The 15,456-nt window shown below is 35.7% G+C and overlaps 1 protein-coding gene across 3 annotated transcripts in view; it reads left to right on the forward strand.

The window, feature by feature from the left end:
• The window catches only part of LOC117322271 (protocadherin Fat 1-like), a 55,440-nt gene extending 40,758 nt beyond the window's left edge, over positions 1-14,682 (forward strand). For 2 of the 3 annotated variants that reach the window (XM_033877079.1, XM_033877080.1), the window contains 2 exons: positions 11,110-11,153; positions 11,672-14,682. In XM_033877079.1, the coding sequence (XP_033732970.1) occupies positions 11,110-11,153; positions 11,672-11,879 (252 nt within the window). In that variant the 3' untranslated portion in view covers positions 11,880-14,682. The remainder of the gene's footprint in view (positions 1-11,109; positions 11,154-11,671) is intronic. The other variant, XR_004531511.1, reaches the window with a different exon arrangement.
• Positions 14,683-15,456: the final 774 nt, after the last annotated feature.

A 15,456-nucleotide genomic window follows, 5' to 3' on the forward strand; every position in this document is an offset into this window, starting at 1 on the left:
TGAATAACCATTTTAGGGCCCTTTCCAGATATTCACGCGTTTTCATTGCCATTGCTATGTGAGTCTGCTCTTGTAGTCTATCCTGCTGTTCTATGACAATAATCACACATCGATTGAGTAATGTACACACTTACGGCTAGTTTCTGATGTAAAGGATGATGAGAATTGAAGTTCAGGTATTGGTCTGTTTGGGTCTTTTCCCTCTCTAACAATGCTTTCACGATACGATCTTCTTTCTTTACTAACAGTGTCCAGGAAAGGCATATTGCCGTTCATTTCTTCTTCACGAGTGAATTTGAAGTTATCACCGTCATCCATGATGTTGATGTGGGCGGTCAGCTTCTTCTCTAACCCCTTCTTGATGACCTCAAGTATATCATCAACGTACCATTTCCATAAACTTGGCTTACATTCTATGGATGCTGTGGCTATTGCTTCTTGCTCCAAATGTTCTATGAACTTTGCAACAATAGGCGATACCTGGCTACTCGTAGCAGTGCCGAAGTGTTGCTGTTAAATGTTGCCTCGGAAACTAAAATATGTTGGTTTAGACACAAACTACAGAAATTCAATGAAGTCCTGACTCTGCCAATATCTGTCTTTTCCACGTGCTCCTTAAGTGTTTTTTTTTACTCGTAAATGAACTTGTTGGTAAAAAGAATGACATTGTGTAAAATGAATTCCTTATCTTCCTGGGTCTTAATGGAAGACATGACCTCCGCTAGATGTTTTGGTGTATTTTTACATGGTGTTCCTGTCTGCTTGTGACCTGGAAACACTGTAAGCATTGGAGCCAGTGTAGTCCAAAGTAGGTCTCAAGGGGTTTCTCTGTCTTTGAATCGTGGATGAACAGTACATTTTAGGGGTGTTCTCTGCTAAGGTCTACAGGTATCAGTATTGGCCTCCAGTAATCTTGCTGTTTTGTTTCAATTTTTGTAGAGATGACTACTAGACGCCTTTTAAACTTTTGTGTTGGGTTTGTCTGCGGATTTTCGTATGTCTTATTGTCCTGTAGCATTGTCATGACCTTGGCCTTTTGTCATCCGTGTTCATGATGACTGTGGACTTACTCTTCTCAGCTGATAGTATCATAACAGATTTGTTTCTGCCTAACTTTTGCAGTGCACATCTGTCACCACGAGGCTTGTGGGGTGTGTGTGTTTCTTGTGTGGGGTGTGTCCGTCAGGATGTGGCTACACAGTTATTGGTTTGGGGAATTAGCATTGGTAGAATAAGCCACACCCTGATGAAACCCCTTTCGTATAAACCACGTGGTGAACTGTAATTTCCTTTGAAACAATATGGAGACAGTCTCTTCTTCTTAGATATTTATTTTACTCACTGGAATCAATATTTCACTAGGGTTCAACCAATACAGAAGTTCTTTATAACTTGTCCACTCTGGTGCTGGCCCCTACTTCAAAGTTGGTCAAAGTCCACGGGTCCTTGTAAAAGGCCAGCACCCTCACACTCACTTGGGTCCTAATCTAGCTCTCTCCTTCTGCACTCTCTCTCTCTCTAAAAACTATTTATGTATACTCTTTACAAAACAGTCAAAACTATAACATTCAATTTCATTGGTTAATAAAATAGTAAGAGGTGGAGTTTAATTATTAGATGGTGCCTATAGTAATTAAGATATGTTGACACCAATTACCTAACAGCTATGGTCAGTAGTAAAACATACAAAGTCCTATTGCGTCTCAAAGTGTTTATCCTACAATTACTTTAATTGAGCCTGTTGAGTGACCACCTGTCAGCTGGAGGGTTCACAGGTAGATATGTGTCAACTCAATTAAGGCTAATCCAGTTTACCTGGCTGACTCCTAAAAACATCAAAGCTTCTAAAATACAATACGATTCTAATAAAACTGACTGCCAAGCTAATTCAAATGTCTAGTAATAAAATATAAACAATATAAATTCCATAGTCTCATGTTGAAATATTCCTACAATTTACTTATACCTGAAATATCACTAATTATTAAAATGACCATTTTTGTACTATGATACATTCCTCCCTACCAACTTAGTTTGCTCCGCAAACTTAGAAAATTTCAAAATACATAATAACATATCTCTATCTATCAACAATAAACATTTATAGAAAATATCATTTTAACATGTTTAAAACAACTATTAAAATTTATAGCTATATTCCTAGTTATGCACAATATAAAATCAAAATGTTACGTCATAGAAAAGCGTGTGGAATATAAATTTTTAATGTACATGCCTGTATGATTGATCAAGTCATGACAGACAGACATTATAACACTCATGTATATAGGTGATCAGACTATAGACATGAATGCACAGCTTAAGTTGTTTTTTTTTTAACAAAAAAAATCTTATATGAACTTTTCCTAAACTTGAAATAAACAGTAATAACCAGATATATTTATAACAAAATTTAGCTATATATATAATAAGAAGACATATTTCACATAATGAAGACTTAACCACTATACATCTATTCTAACGGGTTCACTCTCACACTCTCAAGTCATGGAATACAAATGTTTCTTATCACAATACATATTAATAATTTATATACAAACTGCAGTAATCCATTTGAGAAGGGAAAACAAAATCAACATTGATTATAATTGGTCCTTAGAAGTGAATGTCTATCACTGACTTAATTATAGTACCATGACTGTTATACTCTGTAGTGTATACCGAGTTCATATTGGATATAAATGCCACTGTCCATCAGGTTATCATTTTGTAATATCCATTTATAATATATCCATACAGTTACTGCACATCATCCAGTGCTGATTTCATTGTTACACACAATAACATAATTCCATGTGTCACGAAATACTTCATTTTCTGAGTACAGATATGTCTCGAGCTGCATGAGCAATTGTCACTGTCCTTTAGTTTAAAAGCCACTATTACTTAATTGCACCATCATTTATTGAATGCACCATTTCCTTCAAAACATTTAAAGTATATCATTCTTAATCACTATGAGTTCAGTTACTTTATTTTTCCTCAAATAACATCCTGTATGTAAGGGAACACTTTCTCTGAGTTTGTCTTTTCTTATCAACCATATGTTTGTCTCTTGTCTCTTATTGTCGATTAGCTCCTGGTTTCACACATGTACATATATCTTGTGTCCTTGAAGTTACTATAGCATCACTGAGTCTGGAATAGGGTTCACAATCCACTTGGTTCTGTCCTATAGACTTCCTTGTACTGGTATGCTGAATAGTAAACTTTAAGAGATACAACCACATATCATGTGCTATAATTTTTTTCATAAAAGACTTCATGTGACAATTCAAGAATATTTCTACATTTTTTTTTTTTTTTTTTTATAATCTGACACTTTAGAATACTATTTTTTTTTTCTTAAAGTATTACCCCACCATACTGTGTTGTCTACTAGCAGTTTAAGAGCATGGTTTTGGTTCAAACTCAGCTAGCTTTCTCGCAAACACTCTAGTACAGTATTGGGAATCCTAAATCTATACCTTAACAAAATTTCTAATGCTATAGTCACCTACACTGTAATAACGTTTAAAAAAATCTTACTATTTACAAAATGTAGCACTAAACAACATGCTATTAAACTATATGCAAATAATGTTTGATCTTAATTGATAGAAATAAGCAGGTTTAATTTACTTTAAGTTTTTAAAAACAATACTTAAACAACGATATGATAATTGAGTTTAACTAGTTGATTTGAGTCTTGTGCATCCCTTTTCAATTACAGAAATTGTGTTTCCTTTAAAGTTTTCTTAATAAGGAGCAAACACACTTTTTGGATTATACCAGAGTTCTGGTATTTCAGATACTGCTTTCCATACTAAGTTTACCATTGTGTTGAGGGTATTACCAAAAGCAACTTGAGCCATATTAGCATCTTTGGTCCACACGGGTCGATGTCCTGGATACTGTAGCAGATAAGATGTATCCTTCCCATCATAGGCCGTTTCCAGTATCCAGGCACTATTTCGTTGTCTTAACTGTTCCTCTGTTAGATATAAATATTTTAAATTTCTGTCCTGTAACTTGTTCTGTTGCTTGGTGACATATTCTAGTATGAGTGTTGGGCCTACATTGCAGTTGACATATTCATCATGTATCAGTGGAATCCATGGAGATTCTTCTTTTGTGTCCAAGTAGTGAACTTTACAGTAAAATGCCTTGTGTTGTTTTGAATATGCTATTCTTGTTATGCCGTCTGACTCCCTGTATTTACGGCGAGTAGTGTGCACTTGATATGGATCTCTAAAATACTGGTCCTTTGTTTGACGATGATAATTAGCCGATGCAACAATTACAGCATCTTTATCTCCATCCTGTTTGTCGAAGAATTTGTGTCTCTGGAGAGGACGCTTCCTTTTTCTTCCATCCATGTTTTTATTATCGTGAAATTGCTTTCTGAGCTCTTCAGAAACCATGCTCTGAAAGAGCCATGCATTTGGTATGTCTTTGTCTTTATACTGTACATAGTAATACAGTGTGTCCTTGCTACGTTTTGCTGACAATATTTTGGAAATCAGTTTATTTTCCTTATGACGTACTTGACTCTGTATGTCCTGGCTTTTCTTCATGTCATCCTGATTTTGAGTTCCTAATGGATCTTGTTGAGTTTGAGATGTATCGTTTTGTGGTGCTATATTTGTTTGATCCTGTGTCCTTTGTTGTACATGTACTTGTTGTGGAGGTGGATTGTTTAGTGGGACATTGTTCCCTGGTTCCTGCTGTCTATCCTGCTCATCAATTTCTTCTGCATTGAGTTCTGCCTCCTCTGTGTCATCCTCATACTGTTCCGGAGGATGAATTGGTCTCCTCTCTGGATCATAGTATGGTTTCAACCTCGTAGCATGGATCAGTGAGCGTACATCTCTGTTGTCTCTACATCTTCTGAGCTTAAATGTGTCCTTTGGTCCCCTGCGTGTTATATTGTAGGGTCCAACCCATTTTCTATGCAATTTTGGAGCTGTACCAACAGGAACTTGTGTGCAGTAGAGCCATACTTTATCTCCTACTACAAACTCAGTAGGTTTGGCTTGCTTGTCATACTGCTTTTTGTATTTTTCCTGTGCAATCTTCATGTTGTCCTTTGCCAATTTTCTTGATACTTCTAAATTCTTTAAATGTTGTGAGAGGTGTACTCTGAAATTCTGTGGCAGTGTTGGCTTCGGAATCAGATCTGAGTCGATTGGCATCCTCATTTCCTGACCAAAGAGGATGTAATATGGAGAATGTAATGTCGATTGGGTCGCCGGTGTCATACGATATGACATCATGATTGCTGGTAGAACCTCTGGCCATGTGTCTTGTTTCTCGTTGCAATGTATTCTCAGCTGCTGTAATATGACGGAGTTCATCCTTTCACACGCTGAGTTTGTCTGTGGGTGATACGAGCTGGTAAATACTCGCTTTGTTTGAAACATCTCCGACAAGGCTTGGATAAGTGAAGACATGAAGTTTTTACCTCGATCTGATATTAAGGTCCGTGGTGCACCATAGCGTGTAAAAATCTCTTTGAACAAAACATTTGCAATTTCAGTTGCAGCCTGTGTTTTCAATGGAAATGCCTCGCACCATTTTGAAGCGCTATCTACTACCAGGAGTATGTATTTGTACTTTTCTGTAGTTGTAGGTAGTCCTCCTAGTATGTCCATGTGCCATCTACTGAAGACTTCTTCTACTGGCATTGGATTTAGTGGTGTAGGACGACCAGCTGAGTGTCGTTTAGTTTGTTGGCATATTTCACAACCCTGAACATAGTCTTTAATTTCTTGGTACATTCGAGGCCAATAATACTTGCTTCTGACTGCCTCATATGTCCGCTCATGTCCCTGGTGACCAGCTACTTTACTGTCATGATAAGCAAGGAGAACTTCATGTCGAAGACATTGTGGTACCGCTACTTGAAAAACCAGCCTTTCTGTTGCTTCTTTATTCTTGAATCTTCTTTGGAAAATGTGACATAAAATTCCATCCCTCATTTCATAATTGAAAGCTTCAGCCACCACCTTCCTTGCAGTAATGTGGTTGTCAGGTACCAGTCCATCTTTTTTGTAACTAAAGATGCTGGCAAAATCTGGACATTGTTGCTGTAGCTGTGAAAGAACTGGATTTGTTTGAAATTCCTCATAAAAGTCTTTCAATTGGTCGTCATCTATGCTTGCTTCATCTTCGTCTTCTAGATCCTGTACATTGTCCTGAGTATTGGTTTGACATACACGAACAGCCTTTTCTGAATCAGCGAAATATTCAAAGGTTGCCGTTATGTAATCTTTCTGGTCCATCTCTTGCACATGTATTTCATCTACATGAATTGAATCTGATTTGATTTCATAGCCTGGAACATCAGGTGTCTGTTCTGTAGGTACTTTGGTCTGTAAATCTTTGTCTTGTTTGTACTCCCTCCTTGAAAGTCCATCAGCATTTAGATTCCTCTGTCCTGCTTTGTGTTTTACCTCAAAGTTGTATCCCTGCAGCTGTAGTGCCCATCGTGCCACTTTGCTGTTTAACTTCTTGTTGTTCTGTATCCATTTGACTGTAGCATTATCGGTGTAAACTGTAAATTTTCCTCCTTCGAGATATGGTCTAAATGTATTGATAGCCTCTACTAAAGCAAGTCCCTCTTTTTCATTTATGTTCCATCGTCTCTCTCCTGCATGCAGTGATCTACCGCCATACGCTACAGCATGTTCTCGTTTTCCTTCGTCGTCCACTTGTCCTAGTACATACCCTATGGCAAAGTCTGACGCATCTGTTGAAACAACAAATGGCTTCCTGAAGTCTGGAAATGCTAGAATTGGAGCTGTTGTCAAACATGTCTTCAGAGCTTGAAATGCATTGTCACAGTGCTTTGTCCAAACAAATTTGAGGTCCTTCTTCATGAGTTCATTGAGAGGCTGAGCAATCTTGGCATAATCTTTTACAAATTTTCTGTAATAATTACACATGCCAAGAAAGCTTCTCAGTTGTTTGGAAGATTTTGGTACCGGAAATTCTGCAACTGCACTGGTTTTCTCTGGATCCACACTGACACCATCCTTTGAGAGGATGTGGCCTAGGTACTTCACTTGCTTTGCAGCAAACTTGCATTTTGTAGGTTTTAGGGTGAGATTGGCTTGAGCTAATGTTGTGAATATCATATCTAAATGTTCTAAATGTTCTGGGAATGTTTTGCTGTATACCAAAATATCATCAATATAAACTAATGCTGATTTGAAGTTGAGGTTTCTTAACACTCTATTCATCAAAGCCTGAAATGACATTGGTGCATTTTTGAGTCCAAATGGAAGTCTGTTGAAATGAAAAACACCCTGATGTGTCACAAAAGCAGACTTGTGTTTTGTTTCTGGGTCCAATGGTATTTGCCAGAATCCGCTTGCAAGATCCAGCGTGGAGAACATCCTAGCTTTTGAGTCCCCTATTGTGTCAAGGATGTCATCTAATCTTGGCAATGGGAAATGCATATCTTCTGTGATAGCATTCAACTTCCTAAAGTCTACAGCGAATCTATATTCCTGTGGTTGGTCCGGTGAAAGTTTCTTTTTCTTGACTAAAACTACTGGTGAATGCCATGGACTTGTTGATTCCTCTATTATCCCTTGTTTCATCATATCCTCTGTCAGTTTTTCAGTTATCTCCCTTTGCTGTGGTGTTTTTCTATAGCAAGGTGATGACACTGGTCTGGAATGTCCTGTCTCTATACGGTGTTGTACAAGATTTGTTCTCCCTATTTCAGATAAGTCTTTAGCAAAAGCTTTCCTATGTCTCCCAATAAGTGCTAGTAGATCTTGTTTCTGTTGTTCTGTTAGGTCAGCATCATCTAATGATATCCCAAGGTCCTGTGCATTATGTACATGTATTTCCTGATTTCTTTGATGGCTGTCCCTATTTCTCTGGGCATTTGTATTTGATACTGTTGTGATGGATTCGTCATCTATCTGAGATGCAACCAGGGCTACTGTTGTAAATTTTGGTAAATGCACCTCAGCATTGGTTGGATTTAAAAATTGATAGAACCCTTCCCTTTGATTAACAGTTGTCAAACATTTACTCCCAGCTAAATTATGATGCATTTGTAGTGTCTGACTTGGTTCTAACAAAACTGAAGATTTCTCTGGGACATTAAAAATATTTACTTTCACAGTTGCCTCACAAAATGGTGGTATGGTGACACTATCTGTAAGTTTTACTAAATTTTCTGCTACTTTAGAAATTAGAGATATTTGAGCAAAACCATTTTTCAGTACTAATATATTATTGTTGAAATCTAAGTTTGCTTGGTGGGTTTTCAGAAAGTCTACACCTAAAATGATAGTGGAATGTAACCTTTCCAGAACAAAACAATCTTGGTATAAAATCAAGCCATCAATTTTTATTGGGATTTCCACTTGACCAAGAACTGTGTGACGTTCGCCACAAACACCAATAACCATTTTTAAATAGCAAGGCCTGATCTCTGTCCCTGGACATGACTGTTTTACAAATGAGTTTGTAACACAGGATATGTCAGCTCCTGTATCAACTAAAGCTTTAACCTTTTGGCTTCCTACTTTAACAAAAATTTTGTTTCCTACTATGGGCGTACTATGAATTTTGACGTCATTGTCCACTGAAATGTTTGAAATTGTACGGCTCATTTGTTTACACTTATTTTTCCTACAAAGACTTTCTCTATACCTATTAGCCATACTGTTATTCTAGCCTAATTTGAAAAACAAATTATTATTACAAAAATTTTAGTTTGTCACATGTGTCTATAAGGAAAGCACAAAGTGGCTGTACTCACTTTTGTTTCTTTTTGGCTTCTGTCCTCAAGGTTTATAGCTGCTGTTATCCTAGTGCCTTTGGTTTGGCTTGGCTTCTGTTGAGAGGTCCGGTCTTTTAGATTCTGCACCATCTGTCACCACGAGGCTTGTGGGGTGTGTGTGTTTCTTGTGTGGGGTGTGTCCGTCAGGATGTGGCTACACAGTTATTGGTTTGGGGAATTAGCATTGGTAGAATAAGCCACACCCTGATGAAACCCCTTTCGTATAAACCACGTGGTGAACTGTAATTTCCTTTGAAACAATATGGAGACAGTCTCTTCTTCTTAGATATTTATTTTACTCACTGGAATCAATATTTCACTAGGGTTCAACCAATACAGAAGTTCTTTATAACTTGTCCACTCTGGTGCTGGCCCCTACTTCAAAGTTGGTCAAAGTCCACGGGTCCTTGTAAAAGGCCAGCACCCTCACACTCACTTGGGTCCTAATCTAGCTCTCTCCTTCTGCACTCTCTCTCTCTCTAAAAACTATTTATGTATACTCTTTACAAAACAGTCAAAACTATAACATTCAATTTCATTGGTTAATAAAATAGTAAGAGGTGGAGTTTAATTATTAGATGGTGCCTATAGTAATTAAGATATGTTGACACCAATTACCTAACAGCTATGGTCAGTAGTAAAACATACAAAGTCCTATTGCGTCTCAAAGTGTTTATCCTACAATTACTTTAATTGAGCCTGTTGAGTGACCACCTGTCAGCTGGAGGGTTCACAGGTAGATATGTGTCAACTCAATTAAGGCTAATCCAGTTTACCTGGCTGACTCCTAAAAACATCAAAGCTTCTAAAATACAATACGATTCTAATAAAACTGACTGCCAAGCTAATTCAAATGTCTAGTAATAAAATATAAACAATATAAATTCCATAGTCTCATGTTGAAATATTCCTACAATTTACTTATACCTGAAATATCACTAATTATTAAAATGACCATTTTTGTACTATGATACATCTTTCTTCTTTCGTTATGTTGCCCGATATTGGGGTTTAGGCTGAGACGAAAATTACCAAACAACAATTACATCAGAGTACTAATTACGTTTACGTTAAACGGATTTTGATCTTATTTACCAAAAAATAAATCTGGCCGCTGGGCATTCATTGGTGAACATCAGAACATCTATGATGCATTTTCATCTGTAATCAGAAGAGTCTGGCTGAAAAAGTGAAATCTTTCAACAAACTAAAGTGCCATGACAAGGTTCCAATACTTTTAGCGTGAAGTTTCCCCATAAGAAACAAGCGTGTGACTCAGAAGGACCTTATAGAGAAATTACACTAATATGGCCATATGTGAACATGTAAAAACATGTGTTGTCACCAAGATAATGGTAATTAATCTTGGTACGAATGATATTCTAGTTTGCTTTTTTTTTAATTTGAAATCTAAAAATGGCTTTCATGTCTTTCGATCTGCTGGGATGCATTGTATATTATGCTAATTTCCGTTTCGGAATGTTAACCAACGAGAAACACAAGTCAACCTCATTTATTTTGATAGCATGTTAAATGATCTACACGTCTTCGTATTTGACAAAAGGAAATCTAAATTCATTTAAATGACATTGGAGAACTTTCAAGGTCAAAGTTAATAAACCTTTAAAGTTCTCCAGACACTGCCTTGCTGGCATGACTAAGTGTCACATTTGTTGGAATAAATCTATTTGAACCATTTTGAGATGAATGAATGTAAACACTTCAAAAAAAGAAACAAACTTGAAGATTTATAATGTAATTTTCTATGGGTTACTAACATGAAGCAATATCTTAATATTATCAATATCTTGATATAAGCATTTCGGTGTGAAGAGCTATCATGACCTTTTAAGAACAAAATGCTTAATATAATTAAGGCCCGACTACAACTTTTGTCAGAAATGGCCAAATAGGTCTTCCAATTACAAAGCAGGCAGTCACCTTTTAGTACCAGAAGAAAAACTGAAAAAAAACCCACAGAAATCTTGATTTGATATTTCGACTGCATTTTAAATGTTTAAAAAAGAAATAGAAAGAAATTACATATCAATAATTATGCTGCGAGTGGAATAAATAAATAGAGGATATTTAACAGTGTCTTCAGTAATACCAAATATATTTCACGAGTGGGGCTAATATTTTGATATTTTTCACGAGTACGAGTTCACTAGTGAAAAATATCACTTTTATAGAATAATTTTTGATATTTCACTGGTAAAAATGTAATAAAAAGAAATGTTATTCATAAACAGCTTTGATATATACTAGTAGTCTAATATTTACCGTTATGTATTTTTATCTAGTCGGGGACAAACGGAGGCAGTGTTAATGGTTTTGATCCATATCGGTAAGTAACAGAGCCTTTAGTCAATTTTCTCTGAATTTCGTTTAGAAAAAGATATATTGTATACATATTAGGGGCCGCGATTGCTCAGTCGGTTAGAGGGCCGGTCATGAAACCTCGGGTGAAAATCTATGTCGGTTTGTGTGTCTGGGGTAGAATTAGGTTATTATCAGTGAGGTAACTGTCCAATTGTAATATCCCCGCTTCCCCAACACATTGATATTTGGAAAGACAGCTTACAAAAGGCAGCTTACAACAAAGCTGTATAAGTTTGATTTCCATTTCTAGATTGTAACATTCCAGCTTCCCCAACCTGTTCACACATCCCAGTTGACTCGATAGTCAAGAATATTGTCTATACATGGAAATTACGCTTATGATAAAGCTTAGTTGTAAGTCCAAGGTAAGCGGCTGTAGACATGCAATCACCCGTAAGAGACAGCCGCACGTTTGAATAACTTTTCTCGTTAATTAACATACTGATTCTAATATTCTACTTATGCTCTTTTTTCTTCTTCCAGGAGATACAGTCACGCTGAGTCATCAAATACCTCGGATTATGATCCTCCGAATGCACCACCTGCACCAATATTGCCTAGTCGGGATTCGAGGTCAAATAACCCGTACAGCAGTTCTGTACCAAGACCGACTGCTATATCATTCCGTGAACCAGACAGTACCTCCTTCCGAAATTCAACTTTCCATGAACCTGATGCTGACTATGACTAGGCCTATAGTCCCTCTATAATATTAATTATTAACGAAATTAATCACTTGTACTTAAAAAAAAGGTTATTACAGTTCAATGTTTACTTACACAACACTATCACACAAAATAAACAGTTATACAATTATTAAACATGAAAATATAGGTTAAATAGTACGAAGTTCATTTCGGTATGGTTTAGCCATACCAAGTTAAAGTCGGACAAGGCTTATCCATTCGGTATTGCACGTGATGAGGTTTGGATTGACATTCACTGGTGTGAGATTTTCATTTTCAGCAAGGCTCAGTTTACGACAGTTATTGTTTAATGAGACTTCTGAAGGTCAGACAATGTTTTGCTTAAGACGTTCGCTAGACAAGATAATGTTGGACTAAATATTCCATTTCATAATCTTAAGTAAGAAGTTAAACACATATTTGATAAGATTAATAAGGAACTACATAAATTAACACTTAAATAAACCTGTCATAGCGTGTAACCTTCATAAAAACCCATTTACAGCTCAATTTTACAAATGACTGATGTTTGATACCAATGTTAAATCACACTAACATTTACAAGCAATATCTTGTCAAATAATGTCTCCCTACGGATTTGATAGTATAATGGTTGCTTTGGTTATCATCGTTAGAACTGTCATCTTTTTATCGTCATTTTCTTTGTTGTTTATTGTGAAATAGCATTGTCGGCTTTAATTGTGTACCATAAGAAAGCATTTTATATACATGGCCAGCACCTGCTTCATGCATTACTGCTAACATTTTTACTGCCATACGGAAAAAATATTGTGGGATGCTGTTATAAACTCAAGTAACTGTAAATGAATTATGAGAATAACGTCACTTAAGGTTCGTTAATTTTCTGTTTACACAATTTATATAATCCAGGACTGGAACCAGATTGGTTCATTGCCCATAATTCCGATATATTGAGGTAATTTTAAGCATTTAATTAATCCAATATATGCTCTTAGTTCGATAGTTTTGAGCCTTTAGCTGACGATGCAAGTTAAATATGAAAACTGAGATTGAAAAATATATTCACACTTTCAGCTTTCATAAATCGTTTCTGAGATATCCCCCCATGATGACGGTATGTTTCGGTCAGTCGGAACACCTCGCCTCCGTCTGCCAACGTAGGCTAGAAAATGACGAGGGGCTCCGATTGCAGATACACGAGTCCAACATTCAAGTCAAATAAGGTTTTCCTCCTGTATCAATATAATACGGAAGACTTAGAGTATGTATCACCAAATCCTAGTCAGCATCTGACATCGCTTGACAGCAAAAATTAGATGAAATATTCCGTATCGAGTAATCTTCATGTATTGTGTACGTTTATTTGCAGTTTTATATCATACTTTGTATATAAATTTTACCAACCAAGGTTATAGCTATTTTCGCATCGTTGCCTTCACTGATTGCTATTTTATAAAACTTGCTAAAACAGTTCTGCTTTCTTAAAGGGACATTCCTTCGTTTGAATGAATTTTAGGTCATCAAAATTAAACTTACTGGAAAATATGTATTTTTTCCAAGCATTAAAGGTTAAAACCTTAACATTAATAAGGCAGTTTTACTCTCAATATGATCCAAAGTTCTTCGAACATTAAGTCCTGAAAATTCCGAATTCGATACGAAGAATCACTAATTACCGCAAAGACATTTTTGGTATTTGTCTACAATACGCATTTTCTTGTACATTTCGGCGTTGACATGTAGGCACAGACACTCATATTCATCGTTAGGACTTAGATTTCATCAATAGATATTGTGCATGCTTCTGATGTCCGAACGAAGGATGCTCTTTTAAGGGTGGAGCTATAGTTTTCCTCTCTGCTGTGTAAATCGCATCGTATGTACATAAGTAACACAAACATTTGTCAGAGTTTGCCAATCCTCCAGGGATTTTCATCTCACTTCACTACAAGAGTTAGCGGGCCCGATAAGGGACATGTATTGCTTTAGAAATATTAAATATGCTTTTTAAAATTATATTGTGTATTGAATGTACATATTTTTGTATGTCTATAATTTTCATCATTGCTCAAGACTATCAGCTAATCGGTATGAGTTACCTCCCTTTGTTGAATTTGTTGACTAACCCTGATTAATTAGATATACAGCTTGAATAGCACTGTGGTATCATCGATAAAAACACAATTTGACGTTTGATCCAATAAAGGTTTTACATTTGACCTAACATGACGTCACCACAATGCAGCATCAGGTACTATAATCCATATACAGGAATACCAGTACTCCGCTAATCAAATATAAGATTTATTTTTATTTTCTTTAATTTTAGCAAAAAATGCTTGTATTTATTTCAACAGTTTCCTTTTTGCACTGAAACTCTGATTTTCTATTTAATATATTTGAAATTCCCAAAAATAGTTAAAAAATAAAAATTTAAAAGTTTTAGTCAGAAAAAATAATAATAAGTTACCATATCATTCGAAAATTTCAGTCGGTAAATTTATTAAGGACATTTTAAAAGCGCTGTTCCATTTCCCCTTTCCAACTTCTGTTGTTATGTACTACCTCACAGCTTTGTGTTGTTTCATTTGCGATGCACATTGTAAATATATTTTGTTCAGTGTGACAGAAAAAAATTATCAATAATTTAGAAATCATAAATATTTTCATACATTAACTTGTGACAACGTTTAAATATTGATCTATTATTGTCGTCCCACAAACGTACTGTGATAGTTTTTATAGTAATGTACAATAATTCAATGTTTGTTATCGATACGTTGTACTTAGAAATAAATAAATCAAACTGTAAAAAAACAACAACAACATTGTTTTGAGTTCTTTCTTGCAAAATGTAGGTTTTTTTTATAATGGTTATCATAGACCCATACTTTATAACCAAGAAGGATTAACACAGTGGGCGTTATAGACGAAACAGACAACATTCACTTTTCTGGAGCCTGTTCTTAAATTCCTTATTCATAACTTTATTCCCGGATCTTCTTCTTCTTCTTCTTCTTAAAAACCTTTTGAGACAGATATTTTGTTCCATTTGGAACATCAAAATGAAAAAACAAAAAACAACAAAAAACAACAAAAAAACAACAACAAAAACAACAACAAAAACAAACAAACAAAACCAAAAACAAACAAAACCCCGATGGAATGGATAAGGCATTAACACAAATCACCAAAACTGAACATTGTCAATGGTCGCCCAGTTGAGGCTTATGATTATTTGAAATTTAGATGTCTGATTTTTATGAATAAACACACAGGTGAAATCCATTTTTGATTTGACAATATACAGAAATTTAAAAAGTCTACTAAATTTTAATTTTCATCAACATTTTATTGTCATGACGTAACCCGTTGGGAAAATCGAACTATCCAAATACTGAGAGAACCTTAATTGTTCGATTTCGATGAAAGAGGTATGACCCATATTTGTCTGTTTCGACCTAACGTCGACCGTTTTCAAAATCAAAAATAAAAGTTAAAAACTGAGTTTTTGAATACAAACCTTAAATCTATAGCATATATAACTATTCGTATTTGCGAAAAATATGTTATTTCATTATATGACCGTAAAGTTGCATA

This window comes from Pecten maximus, chromosome 2, assembly GCF_902652985.1.
Source record: "Pecten maximus chromosome 2, xPecMax1.1, whole genome shotgun sequence".
Taxonomy (NCBI): Eukaryota; Metazoa; Mollusca; class Bivalvia; order Pectinida; family Pectinidae; genus Pecten; species Pecten maximus.